Source organism: Nicotiana tabacum, chromosome 8, assembly GCF_000715075.1.
Source record: "Nicotiana tabacum cultivar K326 chromosome 8, ASM71507v2, whole genome shotgun sequence".
In the NCBI taxonomy this organism is placed as follows: domain Eukaryota; kingdom Viridiplantae; phylum Streptophyta; class Magnoliopsida; order Solanales; family Solanaceae; genus Nicotiana; species Nicotiana tabacum.
In genome coordinates this window covers 7,160,341-7,183,037 of record NC_134087.1, presented here as the reverse complement: position 1 = coordinate 7,183,037, position 22,697 = coordinate 7,160,341, and the positions used below count along the sequence as shown (strand labels likewise).

General features: G+C 37.4%; 1 protein-coding gene and 1 non-coding gene across 4 annotated transcripts; both read right to left on the bottom strand.

Moving 5' to 3' along the window:
• Nucleotides 1-15,193: 15,193 nt before the first annotated feature.
• On the bottom strand, nt 15,194-15,267 carry TRNAN-GUU (transfer RNA asparagine (anticodon GUU)). The gene has a single exon. It is a non-coding gene; the product is annotated as a tRNA-Asn (tRNA).
• A 553-nt stretch (nt 15,268-15,820) lies between these two features.
• On the bottom strand, nt 15,821-22,106 carry LOC107789494 (uncharacterized). Of its 3 annotated transcripts, none has more exons than XR_012693862.1 (14): nt 21,914-22,106; nt 19,926-20,346; nt 19,640-19,731; nt 19,223-19,381; nt 18,737-19,073; nt 18,152-18,270; nt 17,980-18,052; nt 17,695-17,915; nt 17,557-17,613; nt 17,311-17,473; nt 16,977-17,091; nt 16,726-16,896; nt 16,278-16,337; nt 15,821-16,203 (listed from the first exon to the last, which is right to left on the bottom strand). XR_012693862.1 is itself a non-coding variant. In XM_016611317.2 (14 exons), exons 1-14 carry the CDS (start codon nt 21,955-21,957, stop codon nt 16,084-16,086), a joined length of 2,157 nt encoding a protein of 718 aa, XP_016466803.2. In that variant the 5' UTR covers nt 21,958-22,106; the 3' UTR covers nt 15,821-16,083. The 3 variants fall into 3 exon arrangements, 1 of the variants encoding a protein (XP_016466803.2); XM_016611317.2 differs by having other exon boundaries at nt 16,972-17,091; XR_001648860.2 differs by having other exon boundaries at nt 16,125-16,203; nt 16,599-16,896; nt 16,972-17,091.
• Nucleotides 22,107-22,697: the final 591 nt, after the last annotated feature.

Genomic DNA, 22,697 nt, shown 5'->3' with positions numbered 1-22,697 from the left:
TACCATATTGGCCATCTCTCCGTATGTGATATTATTGGGCACGTAGGCTTCACTCAACACCTTCATCAAAGCATTTTTATGCACCTCTGAATTTTGCAACAATGACAGGATGGATATTTGAGATGGGGTTTTGTTCAAATGATCAATGACAGAATACTCCTTTGCCTGTACTTTCCTCCAAAGGTCATCTGGCCATGTTTCAATGACGGGTTGCTTGGTAGTGGCATCCTTACTTGGTCCTCCCAGGTGTATAGACCCTTCCGGTCCAAGTCATTTCTTATGCAACATCGGATTCCTCTACTTTTGCCTTCCCTTTTCGCCGAGCTTTGGCAATATAATCCCAAGGTATTACTTTTGAATTGAAAGGAGGTGTGGTTGATATTGTCACTGTGAGAGGTGTGACCACTTCTACTTCAAACGGAGCAGGGGTGGCCGTAGGTGGAGCCACCTCTACCTAAAATGGAACTGGTTCAGCTACCTCAACCTTGATTGGTGTCTGAGTCTGTACTATAATAGGAGTAAGTGTGACTACAAGCTTAAAGTCATCGCCTTCTCGAATAAGCCCGATTGACCCCTCAGGATCCCATTCCTCATCCATTTCTATCATATATATCCCACCACCCCTATGATCAGGGAGGGGGTTGTTGCGGATATTAGGTGCAACTTCTTTTGCCTGTATAACCTTGTTGTCAATCAGCGTGTGGATATTATCTTTCAATGTTTGGCACTCGTCAATGGTTTTGCCCTTTCATACCAGAATAGTATGCATAAGTTTTGTTTAGATTGACCTATTGGGATGGATTTTCTAATGCCACAACGAGAATAGAAGTAACGTAACATGTGGCTTTCAACCTCTCATACAGCTGGTCGATGGGTTCGGCAATGGCGGTGTATTGTCTGGGTGGCTTGCGGTCAAAATTGGGTCTTGGTCTTGGATAATTTTGGCGAGTCATAGGTGATTGGAACTGGGATGGTTGAGAATTATAGGTATGATAGACAGTGGCTAGTTGGGAATATCTGGGAAATGATGGTTGATATGTAGGTGGCGGTGCTTGGTATGTAGGTGGAGGTATTTAATATGTGGGTGGAGGTGTTTGATATGTGTCGCGCCCCCTTTTTCCCTCTTCACTTCGGAAAATCGGGTTTATGACATTTTGGGTATGGGACAACTCATTCCTTTTGGCAACTGGGTTTGTATTTGAAGAGTAGCCACCTAATGATTTAAGGTGCATTAGGACACCTATATGGTTCATTTCTAAGTTTGTTTGATAACCATAGATAGGGTAAGGGATTGAAATTATCCTAAGGGGAAGGTGTTAGGCACCCCTTAGGATCCATTAGTATGGTTCCCGGCCAGACAGTTTTGTGAATTTGTACAATTAGAAAATAGACAAGTATAGGCTCAAATAGTAGGATATTTAGGTTTAAACACATAAGGGTTTGAAAACAATTATTAAAAGACGAATTTTGAAAAGGAGTTACAGTTTACATATATTTGAGAATGTAAAAGGGAGAGGGGTCCTAGGTTTGTTTATAATATGGATCACATCAATGCAATATCCGGTATGACACTCCTCAAAAGAGGGGATACACATGGTATTGCGCACCGGTCATCATATCCATATCTACCTTTCCCACCCTTTTAAGGTATTAAAGCGTGGATTGGTCTCGACCTCTATTGCATGCTATTACCCATCCCATTCCTATCAGTCCCGGAGGGATTTAGGACTACTATTCCTATAAGAGGGAGGATTTTAGGCTGACTCTTAGGTTTAAAGGTAAAAGGCTAGAGCGACATACAAAACATGTAGGACTGCATTTTTAAGGGAAACATATAAACAATTTAAAGGCTCATGTACACCTCCACAAATAGAGCATATAAATAGCATGACTTAAACACAGTTAGGGTCGGAATTTAAAGTACTAAAGTAGGGTGTTTAAATTGTTGAAGCAGACCAAATTTATTACATAACTCATATATGAAGTTCGAATCAGGCCTGCCTGCTGGTTGTAGCAGTTGCTAATTAACAAAGGCCGATTCAGTTTTATCATTATTACCTAAAGGTTGCCTGGGTGTGTAATGGTGATGCCTTATAAGCATGATATCTATCGCTGATTAAGAGTATAGTAAGACAGTGATCAATTTTTAAATGAGCGATTTGGATTCTATAGGCATGCTTTCTAATCGTATTAATTAAGAAGAGTAGGTTATTAATCTGATTCAGATGGACGTGAGTCAAACGGATTTTTAACTAAGCTGGTTTTAGATCTTATAGGCATGATCTCTATTATAGCTGATTTTAATTCCTATAAACATGGTATCTAAGTATTAAAGGCTGATTTTGGTCCTATAGGCATGACATCTAATTGAACACGAAGGGAAGTAGGCAGGATTTATTTGATCAAAGCGAAATTCCTATAGGCATGATTTCTATTAAAAGTGACTTTTAATCCTATAGGCATGATCTCTATTTGTGTGAAAGTAAAGCATGCAGAATTTCATTAAACCAAAGCAGATCCTATAGGCATGTTCTCTAACAGATCATATCGAGATACACCCTATAGACATGTTATCTACCCTTATAATAGTTAAAGCATGCATAATCGCTCCATCCCTTTCCACTAGCCAACCCCAACATTTGTTACAAATTATTACAGACCAAATGATTGAATTACATCCGAAAAGGTGCAAAATAAGAAGTTACAACCACAGGAAGCCTGATTCTGACTTCCTCTTTGAGTTATGGAATAAATCACCTCACATGCCAATGATGTTTCAAGACTTTCTCATACCTGGGTGTGTCAAAGTTCCCTAAGGACCTCATCGGATCCCGGGCAGTGCTCACACCCAGGTTTGCATAACCAGACAAAAATGAGTGCAGTGTGGAAGGGCCAGCCCTTGTGTGTCCAAGTTCAGAGGGAGCTCAAAGGTCCCAAGGCAAAGCTCACACAAGAGGGGCAGAACTTAAATTATAGGAATATAGTGGAAGTGCAGAACATAGTAGAAAAAAGAGTTTGTTTAAAACTGGACTGGCAAGTCCATTTTGAAAGTAATCAGTAGCATAAGTGTTTGAAATCAGTTGGGGTAATGAACAAAACTTAAACACATAGAATCAGTAGTCACACAAAGGGGTCAAGGGGTTTTGGGAATACACTGTATGAAGCATATGACTCCAGTAGAGGTCAGGTTTGGTCATGCACCGTAATAGATGATGTTGGCATACCCACAAACCAGCTAGAGAACACAAATACATAGAGGGGATATGGAGGTTTGGGATTCATAAGTCAGCAAACACATAACAAGTGACTGACAGAGTACACACATAGGGAAGCATTAATTTAAAGGGGATGGGAACATATGCTAGTAATACAACTTAACTGCAGAAACATAAACAGGAGTAGACAAGAATGAAATAAATTGGAACAATCAAAGAAACATGTTGTTGTTGGGGCTCTAAAAAAATTAACTAGGACATACCAGTAGAGAAGCAAAGTGCAGAAGGAAAAGTAAGCAAAATTTCACAATCTAGCCTTGGCTTTTAGCCAGCTAGACAAAACAGTAGTGCAAGTAGTAGTAAAGAAGGAGAGTTTTTGAGTGTAATTGTGTGTTCTGAACTCAAATTGTTCGTGTGTTTGAAAGAAGAGAGGGCGGGTATTTATAGTTTTGAAAACGAGTGAAAAATAAGGTAATAAGTAAAGTCTTAATACAAACATGGAAATAATCATAATCAGAATCAATTAACATAAGTGATTCCCTTTAATTAAGGGATCACTGCTTAACGGATACTAACAGGTTTAATTAAGAAAAGAAATCAGTTTGAAACAAATTGATTCTTGTTATATAAGGGGGTAGTAAAAGTATGAGGTAAATGATTGAGACTAAGTTCAAAGTATACTTAGTTTTGGGAAAAGATTCAGTAAGGTAAAACATCATAATAATTAAAGGAGAGGAATCAATTAATTCAAACAAACGAGTAAGATTAGGGTTCATAAGAAAACTTTTGCAATCAGTCGCAACATTGAGGGAGTCAGAATCAACCAATGATTCTGCACCTCAACATATAAATAGCAAGGAATGAACATGCATGCAGGGTCAAACATGTTGACAAAAAGAAACAACAAAACATACAATAGCAGTAGGGGTAACTAGGATTCAGCAGTAAGAAAATATTCGAAGCACAGTAGTCTAGTAGGTCAAGTAGTCACATAGAATCAACAGTGAAGAACATAGTAACAGGTAAGAGAGTCAGAAGCAAGTAAAGGTCTCAAAGTAACAAGTGAGGAAAACTCTTTTAATAAATTAGGGCTTCGACAATAGTCGAGTTTAAGAGACGATAAGAACTCAAATCAGATAAATCAAACAAGGAGAAGAGAGTCAAAAACAAAGAACTTAATCAAACAAGTACACATTTAAACAAACAATTTCAGAACTCGGATGAGACCAAAAAGGAACTAGGGTTTTCAACATGCTGGCTCAAGTAGAAGGAAAGCATAACAAGCTGCTTGAACATGGTAAAATCATGAAACAACACCAAAAAAAATCAGAGAAGAGATCTTTAAAAAGAGGTTAAGAGAAAAACCCTAATCGTTGAAAAACTGAAGAGTCATTTTGAAAGAAAAATTGAAGAACCTTCGAGAAAACACTTAAGAAGTTCATAGTAAGTACAGATCTATGATAGATCTGAAATAAAATCAAAAGATCTTAAGTCTAGGGTTTTAGAGAACCCAGAAAAGGTGAGAAAGGCTTTGAAAGTTACCGATCTAACCAGAAAAGTCAAGGATCTTATTTGAATGGCCATTGTTGGCTGGAGAAAGACCAGAGACAGAGGTTGAGCAAGGAATGGACCGGATCTCTTTGAGATCTGGCCATGAAATCATGGAAACAAACATCCAGGAGCCATAGGAGGCCGATACACATCTCAAATGGCCATGAGAAGCCATGTATTAGGCAGGGGTTGAGGAGAATTAGAGTGGAATTAGATGGCGGAGGCTAGGGTTCATGTGAGGCTGCAGAGAGAGTTGAGAGAACAGGGATTCAAGGGCGGCGTTTGGTGGAAAATGAATTAGGGTAAGGGGTCGTCTAGGTTTATTTTAGGAAGGGTAAACGGTGGTCGTTGATCTGAATGATCAACGACCTGGATTAAACGGGTAGGTGGGGAATCTGGGTTTGGGATTGGTTGAAATTGGGTTGGGGTCGGGTTTAATTGTAATTGGGACGGGGAAATGGGGTCTGATTTGGGGTTCAATTTAGGCTAAAAATTAAATACAAATGGGTTGTTATTTAAATAGCCAATGTTCCCCTTTTTAAATTATAAAAAATAGTAAATAAATTTTTGGAAATAAATTGAAAGCACTAAAATGATTCACAACATGTAAATAAAAATTTAAAAATATAGGACTTAATTTTATGAATATAAAATACAATAAAATCTTAACATGGCTAATATTGCAATTATGTGCAATTAGCTTTAAAACAAATACTAAATAAAATTGTAAAAATATGTAAATATTACCTTAGCCATACTTTGGCATAAAGATTAAAATCCAATAGATGAATTACCAAAATAATAATTTTGGAAATAATTATTGGGTTTTTATGGATAAAAGAGGAAAATAAATTGATTTAAAAACCTTTAGAAATCATGGAAAAATAATAAAACATTTGGATATGCTTATATATGTCATTTTGAAGTTATTTTGCATATTGAAAATATATAGGGAAAAATTGGGTATCAACAATATGTGGGTGGAAGTGTTTGATATGTAAGTGGAGATTTCGGGCCTTGAGCCACCATTACTGCCCCAACATCTCTTTTCTTTGATATGCCGCCTGATTGTAATGCCTTGTTTGTGGCCTGTAATGCCTCAAAGTTTGTCACCATCCCGCTTTTGATTCCTTCTTCGATTCTTTCTCCGAGTTTGATGATATCAGAGAATTTATGATTTTCAATAACCATCAACCTTTCATAATATTGTGGATCATGCGCTCTGACGAAGAACTTGTTCGTATGTTCCTCGTCCAAAGACGGCCTGACTTTGGCTGCTTCTGACTTCCAACGAGTAGCATACTCGCGAAAAGTTTCGGTGGGTTTCTTTTTAAGATTCTGGATGTAGAAAACATCTGGTACATTTTCGGTATTGAACCTGAACCGGTCCATAAAATCAGATGTCATACTCACCCAATTGGACCATTTCTTGGGATCCTGGCTGGTATTCCAGGACAAAGCATCTCTAGTAAGACTCCTCATGAAGAGTTTCATCCAGATCTTTTCATCCTTTCTGACACCAACAAGCTTGTCACAATAGGTCCTCAGATGAACCTTGGGATCACCTATACCGCAAACATTTTGAACTTGAGATGTTTGTAACCCTCTGGAAGTTCTACATCTGGTTGTATGCATAGGTCTTCATAATTCAAACCTTCTATTCCTTTGCCGCCTTCGATACCCTGAACTCGACTTGTCAGCGTCTTGAGTTCTTCAGGCATGTTTTTAATGAGCAGGTCCTTCTCGGAGGATTCTGGTGTATAAGAGATTGGTTGGATAGAATGAGGTACAGTTTCCACATATATAGGGTTGTTTTGGTGAGTGCCAGGTGCCTGGGTGTAATGGTGGTCATTGGTAGAGTTTTGAGGGTCAGGAATGGGTTGTAGTGTATTCTGGGGAGTATGATAAGTGGCGGTTTGTGGGTACTAAATTGGTTGATGGTAGTGTTGTGGCGGAGTTCGTATTGGTAGGAGATTGAGATTTTGGGGTGGGGTTGCGTATTGATGCGGTGCATGAGGGTTTTGTGGATGTTGGTTTGGTGTGTTTTGGGGAGGTGCTGGGTTCTTTGTGAGTAACAAGTTTGCTAAGTTGCGGACCTGCTCATGCTCTCCTTGTAGTTCCAGTATCTTTTGCTCTAATCTCAAGACTAGATTATTTGGTGTTGGAGTACTCCGGCCATTCGAGGTTTCTACATTCTCAGCGTTCTCCTTTCGGATACCACTTAAGTCATCCATTTTTGCTTTTCCTTTGCCTTTTGTATTGCTTGGAGGAGGAGGAGGGCCCCTAGATCTAGTGTGATATGCTGATGATGCTAGTATAGAGAACCAACCTTTGGGGATGGGAATAAAGAATAAAGAAAAATAAAAAGGTAGACAAGTTAGTAAGGATTCTGAAATGTTTGCAGTATTTAAACACATATTGCGAGAATGTAAATTCGCGTCCTAATTTGGGAGCTTCATTGTGCCTGAGGTTGGACTAGCGACAAATAGATTTGGAGAACTTTAGATGCCAGTAAATGCCTCATTTCATAATATGAAAATAAACGAATCCTAAAACGACACAAAGATAATAGAAAAGTAAGTCACTATTGGCACTTGGTCTTATTACATTTAGGAAAGCAAATAAATCTAGTCTACTTGGTCCTAGAAGGACCCTCCCCAGATTCGATCTTCTTAACTCCATCATATAGGTTCCCCAGCTCACGCAGATCCAGCAGTAGGTAGGCTCTAGCCAAATGTCCTCCTTCACTTCCTTTAGCGTTCTGGCAATCCTCAATCCTCTTTAAGACTTTACCCTCCAACTTCACTAATCCTCGCTCCAGATATTCCAATTTTCTATTGGAAGTGACAACCATTTCTTTTCACTCGTCGATCAACCTCATATTTCTCTCGTGTATTTCTCGGTGCTCATTCTTAGAGTCGTGGACCCTCTTGCGTAGCCTATTGTATTTGACTTGAGGTTCAGCTTCTTCTTTTATGATCATATTCCCTTGATCGACTACTGGCCTTACCATTTCCTTCAAATTGTCCTCTAACCATGCTGGGTAGAGAGGTTCACACCCCGTATGATACATGTCTGGCTCAATGGTGTTCTTTTCCAAAATGATCTTGCAGTGCCACATATGCTGAGCATGGAATTTGTAAGGGACATTGTCATCCTGAAAATTCACTCTGAAATGGCTCATCTTGGCGATACTTGGTACAACCTATTTTCTACCTGCTTTCCTCATAACTCGGATAGGGAAATAAGGGTATATCCCTCTCAACCCAATCAGCACCAAGTGTGGAGCGTCCCTGGATCTGATGATGAATTCATCTATTGGGAACCATTCAAATATCCATTACACTTGTTCCTCAGTCAGATTGTTGAAGAACTCTACCCACTCTTTGGCACTTTTTGGCTGAGCAAATATGTCCGGAATGTAAGTCATCCGCTTAGGGTGATGGAAGGCAATATGGTCGTTTCAAGCCCTTTCGCGGAAATTCTTGGCTATAGTGACCCCTTTAAAGATGTTCTAATAACCACAACTGCAACAACAGGTTACAACCCTCGAAATGCTTAATTCCTCTTTGACAACGCTCTAGAGCCCTGTATATATCGGATATGATCATGGGGACTACAGTGTATATTTGTACATTAATCCCTTCCATCAAAGTTTTGGAGACCATGGCCAACCTCGTATGGATTCTTTCTCTTTGCATTGGGAATACTATCAGGCCCAAGAAGCACACAATGAAGTGATAGAAAGCTCGTCGTGGAAGGTACGGTAGGACTTGCTATGGCCATATCTCTCATATAGGTACTCGAAGGGTATGTAGGATTTCTTCAAGCATTCCAAGTCAGCATTTTTCTTCAACCCCAGCATCTTTAGGAACCCTTTACCAGTACGGTTCTCCAGTACCAACAACCCAGGGATATCCCAAGTCAGTCCTGCAAGTCCCTCAATTTCTTCTAGGAGGGGAGTCATTTCTATGTCGTCGAAATGGAAAACAACCCTTTCACTATCCCAGAACAAAGTGGAGCCTCAAGCAACCTATTGTTTGGCTGAATGTCTAGTAGAGAAGGTAAATTTCCCAAGTGCTTTCTTACGTGTTTTTTGTCACTTGAGGAAAGGTCCTCCCACCAATCTAGTAGCAATGATGGAATATTGCTGACCATGTCGAATCTAGGGACCTCATGCCTCATTTTCTGCAAAACAAAAATGTTAGGCCCTTCTCCCCCACCAGACTCCACTATTTGTACATTCATGATTAGCATAATGGCATTTAGTTCTCCAAATTAATGCACAGAACGTGATTATGTCTGTTAGGATTATGGAAACCCCGGTGGACTTTTGGATAAGGCTCATCTTAAAGTATTATTATGTGGACAATATATTAATCCGACTAGGTTTGACCATGATACATGCACAATTACGATCAGATTAAGGTTACTATGGGGCCTAGACCGGTAACCTCAAGCGGACAACTTGAGGGGGGAAGGCACGGAACCATCGACTGCACCGCTGATCGACTAGTTTTACCGTAAATAAGCCTTTCCAAATTTAAGGGTAATAAATTGGAAGAGCGCAACCACTCATCAAGCGTTGCTATAGGATTTGATACGCACGAGTGGAATATAATGTGGAGCATGATTTATGCAACAATAAATGGCATGTTGTCAGGTATATTCATGTAGGAAAAATAATAAATACAGTATTTAAATAATTAAAAGGAAGTTACAAAAAAAGAAAATAAAGAGACAAGTCAATTTCAGGAAAAGAAATCATAAATGCTTGAAAATAGACAGTTAAATTCAAATAAGGGAAAGGGTACGGGATAAGGCATGCTTGGACTAATTCATAAAAAATAAGTTCATTATGGTAAGAGCCTAAAAATATCCCCAGCAGAGTCGTCGTGCTGTCCCCCTTTTTCCTCGCGGAAGTCTGGGTTTTGACATTTATTGGGAACAACTCATTTTCTTTTGGGATTTGGGTATTTGAAGAGTCGCCACCTAACAGATTATGGTGCGTTAGGTCACCTAGAGCGGTTAACTCATGTAACTAGTTTGCATCACCAGAGATTAGGGTAAGGGCTCGAAATAACCTTGAGGGAAAGTGTTAGACACCCCTCGTGATCCACAACGGTGGGTCCCGGCCGAACTTAAACTATGTGAATTAGTCTTTTAGCAAGTAAACAATTTCAACAACCATTCGCAAATAAAAGCATGTTTATACATTCTAAACACATGTATGATTCAGGTAATGGGAGAAGGAGAGAGGTTTGAACAACTTGCACATATGTAAAGAAAAGTAAATTTATTTAAGCAACGGGAGTTGGGAAAGATGGGTCCTAGGTTGGTTAGCCTACAGGATCATACCCACACAATGTCCGGTAATCACTCCTCAATGAGGGGCTACACGTGACATTAGCGCGTAGTCATCATATCCTTACTACCTAATTCCCTTCCGTTGGTCATAGCCTAAAACGTTGTAGCAACCTTGACAGATATCCTATGCGTGCATTACCCGTCCCTTCCTTGTGGCCCTGGAGGTATTTAGGACCCTCTAATTTAGGTAGTTCTAGACCATCCTAAGGTACTTAAAGGAAAAAAAATCTAGGCGTCAACCAAAAAATATTAGGACCGCATTAAAGAGGGAAAAATTAAAGGCTCATATTTTACCTCCACAAACAAAACAAGTAAGTGCATGTCTCAAACAACAGTTTTCAGATATTTAAGAAGAACTCTAGAACATGATATATAGGTGAGCAGTGAATATGCAATATTGAGTTAAGACCAAAGTGAAGAACTTAATCCATTGCCTACTGATTTTTTTTAAACCTGTTGAAACATGAGCAGTTACAAATACAAGGTGCAGTTTTACAATTGCAAAATTTTAGTCGCCTTACAGGCTTGCTTAGGCGTATAATAGTGATGTCCTATGAGCATGGTATCTAATCATAATGAGGAATGCAATGAGACAGTAAACAATTTTAAACGAGCAATTTGGATCCTATAGGCATGCTCTCTAGTAATATTAATTAATGCAGCGTTGGAAACTTATTAAAGAAACGAATAGATTAGTTAATTAAACCAATTCGAAATCTACAAACATGAGTTAAAGTTAAACTTATTTTAGGTCTAACTAAACTGGTTTTAGATCCTATAGGCATGATTTCTAATTAAGCGTAAGGTGAAGCAAGCAGAACTTATTTGACCAAAGCGAAATCCCTATAGGCATGGTTTCTATTAAAGCTGATTTTTAATCATATAGGCATGATTTCTAAGGATATGAATTTGAATAAATGATGTAATGGAAACTGAACCTCAGTTACTTTACCCTTATAGGCATGATATCTAATTATATGAAATAGAAAAGGTAGAATTCATTTCAACCAAGAAATCCTATAGGCAGGTTGTCTAACACCGCATATATAAATCAAAATAAACCCTATAGGCATGTTATCTACCCAATTTTACCCACAGTATACAACTACCCTCCCTTTTAACTAGTCACCCCAATATTTGTTTACAATCAATTATTACAGACCAAGAACTGAATAAATTACATAACTACAAATATACATTAATCTATAGGGAGCCTGAAGTAGGCCCAAAGTAATTTCCAAGCCTTCAGTAGTCTTAAGTGCTCAAAGTTCCATAGCCAATTTCATGTCTAGGTGTGTCAGAGTTCCCTAAGGACCTCAAGGATCCCGAGCAGTGCTCACACCCAGACCTTTCTCAAATAAGAACTGATTTATGTGCAGTGTGGAAGTGTCAACCCTGATATGCCAGAGTTCAGAGAGATCTCAAGGGTCTCAAAGCAATACACATACTAGAGGGGCAGGACTTAGTAATCTAAGAGTAATGTGAGAGTGCATTATGATTTGAAAGAGTTTGGTAAACAATATAAAGAAAGGTCTTGGGAATGAAAAGAGTTTTCTGAAAATCTGTACTGGTTTGAGTAAAACAATAGCTGGAAAAGCATGAAAAAGAACATCTTGAAATCAGAATACCAATCCCAGAACAAACTTCACACAAGGAGAAGGGGTAGGGGACACCTAGAATACACCTTAGTGATAGAAAACAAATACATAGATTCCTCGAGAAGTTATGGAATTGACAAGTTAGTTACAAAGATATGTTGAGAACACATAGGTCTTAGACATGACCAATACACACAACTAGAGTACCTTTGAAAGGACTAGATGTCTTAACAGGATCTCATTGGACTTGAACAAACTAGACAAGAACTTCATAAAGCATTTTAAGTTTTACAAATACTAATCACATGTAGAACAAGCAGAATTTAGACATGTTGGATGAGACAGTAAACACACAATGCAGCTTGGACATACTAGTGAACAAATAGGATCCATGCAATTATCTAAAGCATAATTAGGCATACTAAACAGTATACTAGCTATAGCTTTTAACGGAACAAACTTAAACATGCTGAGTGATATAGTAATTAGGCAGTGTAATCTACGCATGTTGGTTACACATTGAGCATGTGACAGTAGAATAGCAAATAGAACTGGAAATCACAACTAAAGAACTGCAGTAACAGAGATAAACACATAGTTTTGGATTGTGAATTAAATCAGGACATACCAGTTAAGAAGAGAATACAGAGCATAGAGCAAAGATGGTGCAAATAGCCAGCCTTGGCATACAGCTGACAGGATTAGTGAGAATTACAAGTAATAGAAGAGAATATAGAGAGAGAGCTTTTGAGAGTGTGAGAGTGTAGAGGAACTAGTGTTCGTGTTTTTTTGAAGTGAGGAGTAAAGGAGAGTATATATAGCAGTTAAGAGCAAGGAAAATAAGGTAAAGGGAATCAACTCTTCTGCAATTAAGGAAGCCACAGAATCGATTATACACCAATTAGTGTAATTTTCCCTTAATTAAGGGTAATTAACCAACGGTAAAGGTAGAATATATTTAAGGAAAGAAAATCAAATGAGCAATTAGGGGTAAATAGACTGAAGTTTAATTAAGGAAATGATTAGTAAAGTATCAGTAAATATCATGGTTAATCGAATAAGGTAAGAAAGCTAATCAAGATTGTAAATAAAGAAAATAGTCAGGAATTAGCACATAGGTCTTAACGAAACAAATTGACAAATCAAGAATCCAAATCAGTTACTGATTTAAGGAGAAAAGTATAGGTTTACCATGAATAGGCAAAAAATGAATATAGACACATAGAATTAGTAGAAAAGTCGAACCAAGAACCTTAATAGAGGCACATTAGGATAAAAATCACAAGACATCTAATTAGGCTAAAGAAAAATTACAGGAATCAAAGCATAGGACAAATTAGGTACGCAAGTAACTCAGAAACCAAACAAATGTTAAAAAAATAGGGTTTTTAGCATAAACGAGTTAGGGTTAGAGCAAACCTTACGAAATCGGTTAAAAAATAAGAAATAGAAGACTAAACACTCAAAATTATCAAATATTTTGGGAAAAAAAATTCCGGGAAACCTTAGTTTAGAAAAATGGCAAACCATTCGAAAATCAAAAGGTTCTTGTAAAAATCAAAAGGTTCTTGTAAAACTCATACGAAATAGTTTCGATCTATCTCAGATCTTGCACGGATCTGAGAAGTTCAAAGGACAAAAATTAGGATTTCAAGAAGAACAACACAGAGATGAAGAAGCAAGCTTAGAAATCCATAGATCTAAGGCGATATAGGAAGATCTTACTCAAAATCGAACTGGAACAACCTAAAATAGGCGAGCAAAGACCAAAGGCATAAGCAGACTAACCCTGGTCCCTTGAGGACCCTGGAGATGGTGATACCAGTACAGGAGAGGCCATTAGAGGCCTGGGGTGGTGAGAAACCACCATGGATGGCCATAGATGAGTGACGACGATGGTGGATTAGGGTTAGGTTTTGAGAGCATTGGAGAGGAAAGGGGTTTCAGGGCGGCTGTTTGGGTGAGAATGGCTGGGTTTGGGGGGTCGTTTGGAACTAAAAAGGTAAGGAGTAATGATGGTCGTTGATCTCTATGATCAACGGCCAAGATTGAACAGATTTGGGGCCGGGTGGGGTGTTATAGATTTGGGCTGGGTAAGTTTTGGGCTCAATTGGGATTGGGGGAGGTTAAAATTGGGCTAATTTAATCGGCTAGGTCCAAAATAAATAAAAAAAGTTGTTTATTAAATACGTAATTAATTGCTAAAATAATTTTAAGAAATAGTTAATAAATTATAAAAATGATTTTCTTACATGGAAATATTTTAAAGTAATTACTTAATATTTTAAAAATATAAAAGGCTATTTTTCGGTAAAAATAATATAATAATGCATGCATAGGCTATAATCGCAAAGTAATTGCAATTGCATCCTAAAAATACCAATGTGGCTATTTGCGCAATAATTGAAATTTAATATAAATGCAAATGATAAATTAAGCCACAAAAATTATTATAAAACTATTTTGTGATGCAATCAGTGATTGTTTTGTAAATAAAATATTGGGATAAATTAATTAAAATATTCTTAAAATGCAGAAATTGTATGAAAAATACTAATTAGTGCCAACGCATAGTTTTGAAAATATTAGGGAAAAAATGGGTATCAACATTATCTTTAGTCCCACGGTGGGCGCCAAACTGTTTACCCTAAAATCTGTGTAACAACTAAATTTGTATTGTGGTCTTAAAGATATGTGATTTAGTCCAATACCAACTGATAATCAAAGAATCAAACGTATAAATTAAAGAAATAAGTTGAATCAAACCAGTAGACAAGCCAGTCTCGACCTCGAGCTAAGCTGGCCTCGAGGTAGGTCAGTAAGATCAATAAAGTTAAAAGACAATTCTAATGAGCAATAAGCAAGAAAGTGAAGAACATATTCTCTTGTCAATGATTGATGCGTTACAAATGATTGGAATCCCGTTTATATAGTAGGGGAATCCTAAATAAGGTACAATTCTAATTGTAGTAAGGAATCTTATTATACAGTTGTCTAACCGCCTAGTACAAAGCCGTTCTGGAATTCATATCGTGATCTCAAGGCCACAGCTGTCTAACGGTACTATTTTAGAGGTCAAAACTGTTTTAGAAGTTTTTGCCATTGATTTAGATTTAGATAAGCGAAAAGAAGCGGAGTTTGGTATTTTTCGGCATTAAAAGGGCAGAAATAGCAGGTGGTGAGACAAAGAAATGAAGAGAAGGAGAGATATCAGAGAAATTAGGAGGAGGTTCAAAGATGGAAGTAAAGTTCTCAATTCGAAGAAGGGGCCTTGTATTTATAGGCGAGCGGCGACGGTTCAGTAGCGCTAGTGACCGACTGCAACTGGAAAACATTTAATGTTATCGGTCATTAAAACTTCTAAAATACCCCAAAAGGAGAAAGAAGCGAATTGAAAGATCTGAACTCTCTTTAGTTAGAGGTTTGTCTTAAAGAAGCACTTGAAAAAACATTTAACTCGTACGCTAGAAGGAGGGCTTGAACCTCCGACCTTGTGGTTAACAGCCACACGCTCTAACCAACTGAGCTATTCCAGCCACTGTGAGTGAATGAGCATTAAAAGTATTTCTTCATAACAAGGAAGTCTTTTTTTTTAGAGGCAACAAATATTTATACGACCAAACCAAAACAGAGGTACATCAGGGAAACACCTTTGTTCTCATGACAAGCATCAGAACAAAAAATATATATAAGCTAAACATGACGGATAGAAAAAGGAAGTTATCTTTTCATTCTTCCCATTAAATCTACTAAGTTAGCCCAAGAAGAGTATTTTTTTTCTCCCATCCTAACCAAAAGTAAAGAAAATAAAGTTCTCTCTCTCTCTCTCCTTTAAAATGCATAAGAAGTATTTTCATATTTTACATTTACGAAATCTTCTGTACCTACAACCATGCTACAAAAGAATCTCATGCTATAGGAAAACCTTAATATATTCTTGCAGTGTTCTGCATTTGTCTACGTCAAAGCATTTGTCTGTTTCTCAGTGAAATAAAATGCTAACTGTGTTGTATAACGACATCATGAGCTGGATTCACTGTGAATCAAATCACTGTACGCACATCAAAATATTGTGGACACAAATGAATCCTTGAAACTGAAAGCTTCACTTTAAACCATGGCCAATATGAACAATTGTCAGACAATACCTAACCAAATACACTTGATCAAAGTTGCTTTCTCTAGAACTAAATTTAGCAGGATTTGTGTGTAAAGGTGCTTTTGAACGAAGTATTCTTTCTGTTTCCCTAATAGCCGGCTACAATGAGGCATATGCAACTCTACTTGCCACTTTACAGAATGTTGAGCCGAACCAGAACCATGATACTAAAGTTGTTTCCAACAGCTTTAATTCACTTTACAGCTTTAAAAGAAGGGTCGCCACTGCTGCTCCGAGCTTGGATTTCCTTCTTCTTCGTTCTCTTTAATTGTTTAATTAGATCAAGCCTTTCGGAAGAATAAGGAGAAGGAATCTGGGAACACAAAAAAAATAATATAAGCACATAACAGGAGGAGGAATAATGTGTAGAATGATAGATTACAGTACCAAGCTCGGGACATATTTCTTGATCGCGGCTAGCATGGCTGCATGACCCACGGCAGAAACCTGTTAGATTTATCAAAGTGAATCTTTGAGAAGCTTTTTGTGAGAACAATAGGAAAGAATTTCACATTGACATCCTGAAACTAGATGAAAGTTGTTCATGACGGAAGTTTGTGGTCAAGCAACTATTAGAATCAATACACTTCCATTAATACAATACTGTAGAAGACAAAAAAGTAGGAAGTTTTTAGTAATCTTGGGACCAAGATAGACATGGCACATTTTCCGAATCATTGCCTTATAAAAAGATTTTATCCTGCTTACTTTTTAGTCCCTTAAACCATTTTTAGCATATAGCATGGAGTGGACTAGAAGACCAGTTCATTCAGCCAAAAACTGAAGCTTTGAGCAGACAGACGGAAATCCATTGTTTCATATAGTTGATGCTTACAGGAAGTAGCATTAAGATGGTTATGGGCACAAGGTTAGCAATATCACCCAGCGTTCTCTTCATTTTCTTTCCCTCCCTTTTTGTTAGTCGGCGGCCTTTCAACTGCTTTATAAGTAGGCTCAAAGCATCCGATATGTCCGTAAAGAGCAATTCACTACCCATCCAGATATCCTAGCACAATGCAGTACGAATTAACAACTGTAGAGCATACTCTTTTGATTTGATTGAATAACTGGAGTAACTTACCGTACTTGCAGATATCAGCTTGGTCGTAGATTTTGTTAGAAAATTTTGACGTGTTTTTGGTGCAGTAGAGCAATCCAACTCCACCAACGTCAAAGGGTCCATCACACCGGAGCTGGTGGCCTGACATTCAATAAGAGAAATGAAAAATCTATAAAGGGCTTCATAAACTACTATCAAGTTAAAAGGTTGTGTACAAATGTTCGGAAGAATTGATGAATAAAGTAAGAACTGTCTACTATGCCTAGAGAGAATTTTCTTGTCGGACACCGAATTTAGTAATCCAGACTCTTTGGACCAAGAGTTCTTGATGGTTTATTTCCTATTTATTCAATCTGCTACCTGTATCTGATTCAATCTAGATCCATATGGATGATTTTCCGTTTTTATCAACTCAGTTGGCTTCTCCTTCGCTTCCAATATGATGGATGAACTCATGCCACCTTTAATAATCAAAGATGCTGCTGGATCAGATGCACTTCTTTCAGCTTTTTTTTGCAGTTCTCTGCTCGAGAGAGATAGACAACACATTATTGGAATGTTGCAGCAACAGAAGGTATCTTCTCTTATCTAATAAAGGCAACATACCCTGTTCTATCATAAGCTGCCCAGTAGTCCTCCAGGCATCCAGAAAGCAGACTCTGACTAAAGAGATTGACGGAAATTAGCTAAAAAGTGAACGACATTTAGACATTCCAACAGTGCATTCTCAGAACGATTTGATACCTCTGAAGCAAGAAGTCCAGTAAATCTGCTTCTAATGGCTGCTGCGCAGAGTTGCTATAGTGAGCAAATCCAGCTATAATATCATAGCATACAGTTAAAACAGTGTACAAGATTATTTCTTTCTCTGCTTGAATTGGATGTTGTTTGGATCTTCTTTTGTCACAAAATTTGGTAGCAGATGCAGCATAAAAGTCGAGCCATCCAATTTCATTCGCTACTACCTGCGAGAATTGTTCTAATCAATTGTTTATTTCCTTTGTCTTCCAAATTAATGTAAGTACTAACCTCCATGAAGAGCTGATACTCAGACAGAGTGGAGAATTCAGGATACATAAGAAGGCTACCGCATTCTAAGTAACTGCAGGGAGAAAGCACAAAATTTGTCCAATTTCAATCAAATGAACAAACCACACTGACTAGAGTAGGGGAAAGTAAGTAGGCTCTCTATTGTAGATACCTCAGAAAATCTTTAGTTTGCTCATCAAGATCCTTTACACCCATTTCTGAGAGGAACAATCTTGTCTCTCTTCCCAAATATGCAAAAAGCCCCAGGGTAGCCAAACTATTTTCCTGAACCTGTCAGACATCGAAACTACAATCAGTTCAATATATAACTTATTTTATCAACTTCATAATTAACTGATGCATCCAAGTTGTCGAAGAATCTTCATTATCTTTTTAGGCAGGGGAAACCTTAAGTCCTCTAACTAACTATTTCATAATTATTGTTATTGTTGCTATCATCAATATGTTTTATAGAATTTATAGATATAGGGAGAAAAAGTTTATCCGTTCAGAACCAGTTGCAAGATAGAGTTTCTTTAACATTAAAGACAATTTCTGATAACAAGCGCACATAACAGAGAGAATAAGAATCATAGACGTATCCTTCTTTCTCTGAATTTCAAGACCGAAACATAGTTTTATAAGGGAGTTACAGTGAGATATCATAAGTTTGTAGGTATTCCGCAGTTCTTATGCAAGAGTAACAAGGAGATATTTCACAACATTAATTGCCTCCAATCAATTAGTAAACGCTAACCTTCTCGTGAAAAGCATGCTTGTCTGTAATCACATTTTCTCTGTGGAATGCATTACTGAGTTTTCTTTGAACCAATCCTATCCAAAATTCTACATCTTCAATACTGTTACTTGGTAGAACCTTTCTACCAAAATGAAACAAGAAGTCTTCTTCAAATCCAGCCTCAGTTGCTAAATAGTGCAACTTATCAACCGAAACAAGTCTATGTGACAAGTTCATGAGCTCTACTAGTGCATCTTCAATCGAAGCAGAAAACAAAGGACAAGAAACTCGCCCTGAGCCTAACTTCCTTACTGCGGTGCAACAACTTATGGCCAAGATATTTCCTGCAACACCACTGAATAATTCTGTATAAGATGTTTTAACAACTGAGAGATAAAGAACACGCCCAATATCAATCAGCAGATTACTGTTAAAAGAGTTTGGTTGCATCATGAAGACAGCAAATATAACCTGATAAAAAAAGAACGGATTTTAAGGACATACCTTCCTGCGTAATCCACAGACCATTTCTTGAAAAGGGGAATGAACATTCCCGCTATCCGTGGCAGCTCCAGTGTTCTAAACCACTGCACCAACTTTGGATTCCTTACATTCAACTGACTTTCGATGCGCTCCCCCAGTAAGTCGGTGATTGGGGATAGGCTGAGGCAAAGCAAAAAGGAGAAGAAAATGAAAATAAGAATAAAGACAAGACCGCCAAAATGTGTCATGCAGTTTCCTTCTCCATAGAACACATGCAAACAGAAATGGGTTCATGATGTGAGTTCCATGATGAAGAATGAATATGATCAAAAGAGAAGATAAAAACTGAGGGAGCGAGGGATTGATAGTCTTAAGTCTTAATGTTTAAACTACACAATAATACACAAATGTGGAAAAGTTCAAGATAGTCAAACTTACATTTCATGAACAGAAGAAGCATTGTTGCTGCGTTTGCGAGAAAGAAACACTTCCACTTCTATTGCTGCTTTGAGCAAAGCATAAATTGCTACCTGTGTAGCATCATCTGCTTTTTATTTGTTGCATAGGTTCCAAAGTTCGCAAACTTTCCAATTATCATAGTTATGAGCTAAGTGTTTAAGATAGAAAATTGACTCTGATATCAACCTTCACAATCAAAAACTGAAGAACAAATGCAGTGTGTCAAAAATCTCTATTTACGGAACTGCAGGCTGCACTTCCATACCTGATACGCGATGCTTTTATGCCACGCATGCACATCCACCCCAACCCATGCCATTGCAAGCTCAGGCCCATTTTTAGCCAATTCAAGGGTCTGCACTGAAACTGAAAAGCTTCTCGCAGATTCATGCAGTACCCACACAAGACAATTGACTCGACTGAATTCCAGCTCATTCCTGTTACAACTAGCTAAGGAAGGATCCATTTCAATAATGTTTTGATCAGGGTTGCCTGCAGCTGCCACTGATCCTAGAGCTTCTGAAGGGATGCATTTCCTTGAAATCTTCTGGGACAATGATGCAGAAAGATATCCTTGCAGAATGATGTATTTTAGACAGCCTAAACCGTGGTCTTTCACATATATATTTGATGCACATAGTTTCCTACACCCAGATTTTTCTAAGTTCCATGATCGGACAATTTCTCTGCAGCAAAAAAGAGCCAATGTTGAATTTTATTAAATGGCTGAAAAAGGAATCAGAGGTCTCAAGGACCTTCATAATCTACCTCTGTATTCTCACAAAAGTAAACCAATGCAAATGCATCTATCTATAATTTAAAGATTTCTGATTGGGGCTTTCAAGTTAAGAACCCTAAACCTTGTAGACTTGCTTGGTCTTTCCTTCAGATGGTGTTTAAAGTTTCCTGGCCAAATTCATCTAAGGTTGATAGTAAGCTTTTCAGTGGAATGATTTACACTCTCCTTCAAACACAAAAGTTCAGATAGCTAAACTGAGGTGATTAAGTGATAACTTATGACTTGATGAAGGACAACCGTCAACCAAGCTTCAAATCTTTTCCATTTTGGATGTACCACCATTGTATGCAACTCTAGAGCTAGTACAAGAATGATAATAGTAAAACCTTTTCTTTCCTTGTTCAGTTGTAAGCACTTGGACTTTTTCCTATTGCACTTAGTATTTCAATAAACCAGTTATGCTCCGTCCCAAACTAGTTGGGGTTGACTATATGAGTCACAATATCCATGCCACTCAATTTGGATTTATTTCATGCGAATACTAAATAAATCATATTCTGAGGTAACTTAGGAGTTATCTAAAAGTAGAATTTCTCTAAATCTCAAAGTATCTCCATATTGATATACAAGTCTATTACAAGAATAAAAATACTTTCGTCAAACACCGAACTTGAAGTGTATAACAACTAAACTTTGAACAGTAATCCCAACTGGTTGCTGCTATATGGACGATTTGCTTGCATTATAGTTTGTTCTTAGCTAAATTCACATTGATTTCACAAGATTGAATATCTTATGAAACAACTTTCCTCCATGTGATTTAGGTCCCTATCTCATCTCCAATTTAGTATCCTCAATCATCCTAGTTACTTGATCACATCTCTAGCAATCTTCTCTCATTCTATTTTCAGTATGTACTACACTTGTCCCCTTTGTCACCGTCCAATCTTTTATAATTGCGTAAGCACATCTTTCTTAAGAAATTGCCATATAATACACGAATGAATGTCATTCTATAGAACTTGTCTTTCACTTTTTAGACATCTTCATATCGCATATCACTCACTCCACTATCCAATCAATCTAATTAATTTTAGTGTTACATTTTCATCCGTGTCATTCTCTAAATAAGCTTCTTTACTATTAACTAAATGAAAGAACAACAGAGATTGATGCTTTATAGATCAAGGTTTCTTTCTTAATTCATGAAACAAAAAGAAATCCACAAATCTACTCCACCATTAATTTATACTTCATTAATTCCCCAAGCACAGAGTGCGCATTCACATTTTTGCCCCTGAATTTCCGTCTCGGAAATGAATCTGATACTTAACAGTAAATCTACACTAAGCACATTACTTAATTAAGAAATATCAAACGCAAAAAAATTCGTTGACTCTTATGTATAGCTGAGAGATTTCAGGATTCATCAAGTATATATATGATATAACGACGGAATTGGAAAGCATAGTTGTAAATATAAGAGAAAATGTGAGGCAATAGAGAGAACTTACTGATTATGGAAACTGGAAGTTCGGAGAGAAAAAAGGGAAGCCATGGAAAAAGCGAAGAAAAAGGGAAGAAGAAAATGGATAGGGATGAAAAGCGAATATTTAAAGGGAGAGCTTGAAGCGAAGCCATCGAGGTAGAGAGAGAAAGAGGATTGGAACACGAATTTGATATTGGTGGGTTTTGGACTTCAATACGTAAAACCCACTTGGTTTTTAGCTCCCACCAGCTATCTCCCCTTTCGTTCTCCCGAAATTCCATTTTTTGGTTTTGATACTAGGAAAAACGACGCTACACTGTTTAATTGGGGTGATAATATTAAATATTAGTCCTATTATAACTAGTTTAAGAAATTTGTCATTATAATTATTTATTGTGTAATTTTACACACGTAAATTTAATTTATCCAAACAAAGTAAATTGAGTTTAGCTTAAAGCATAATAATTAGAACATTTGTATCTTGATCAGAGATTTTATCGAAAATAATTTCTCTATTTTTACAAGGCAGAAGTGAGGTCTGCATACACACTATCATTTTCAGCTCCTGCTTGTAGCACTGTATTAGTATATTAGAGCAAAGAGACGAGAGTGAGCTCGTGAATAATAGATAAAGAGAATGTAGAAGAGAGAAGGCTTTTTTGGAAAATTAATGTTATCACACCTCAACTAAGGGTGAGTATAGTTTGGACAAATCCGAAATTTGAATTTTTGAATTTTTGGTTTGGATTTTAGGATTATGAATTGGATCTTGGATTAATTTTTAAAATTTTTAGATTTCGGATTGGATA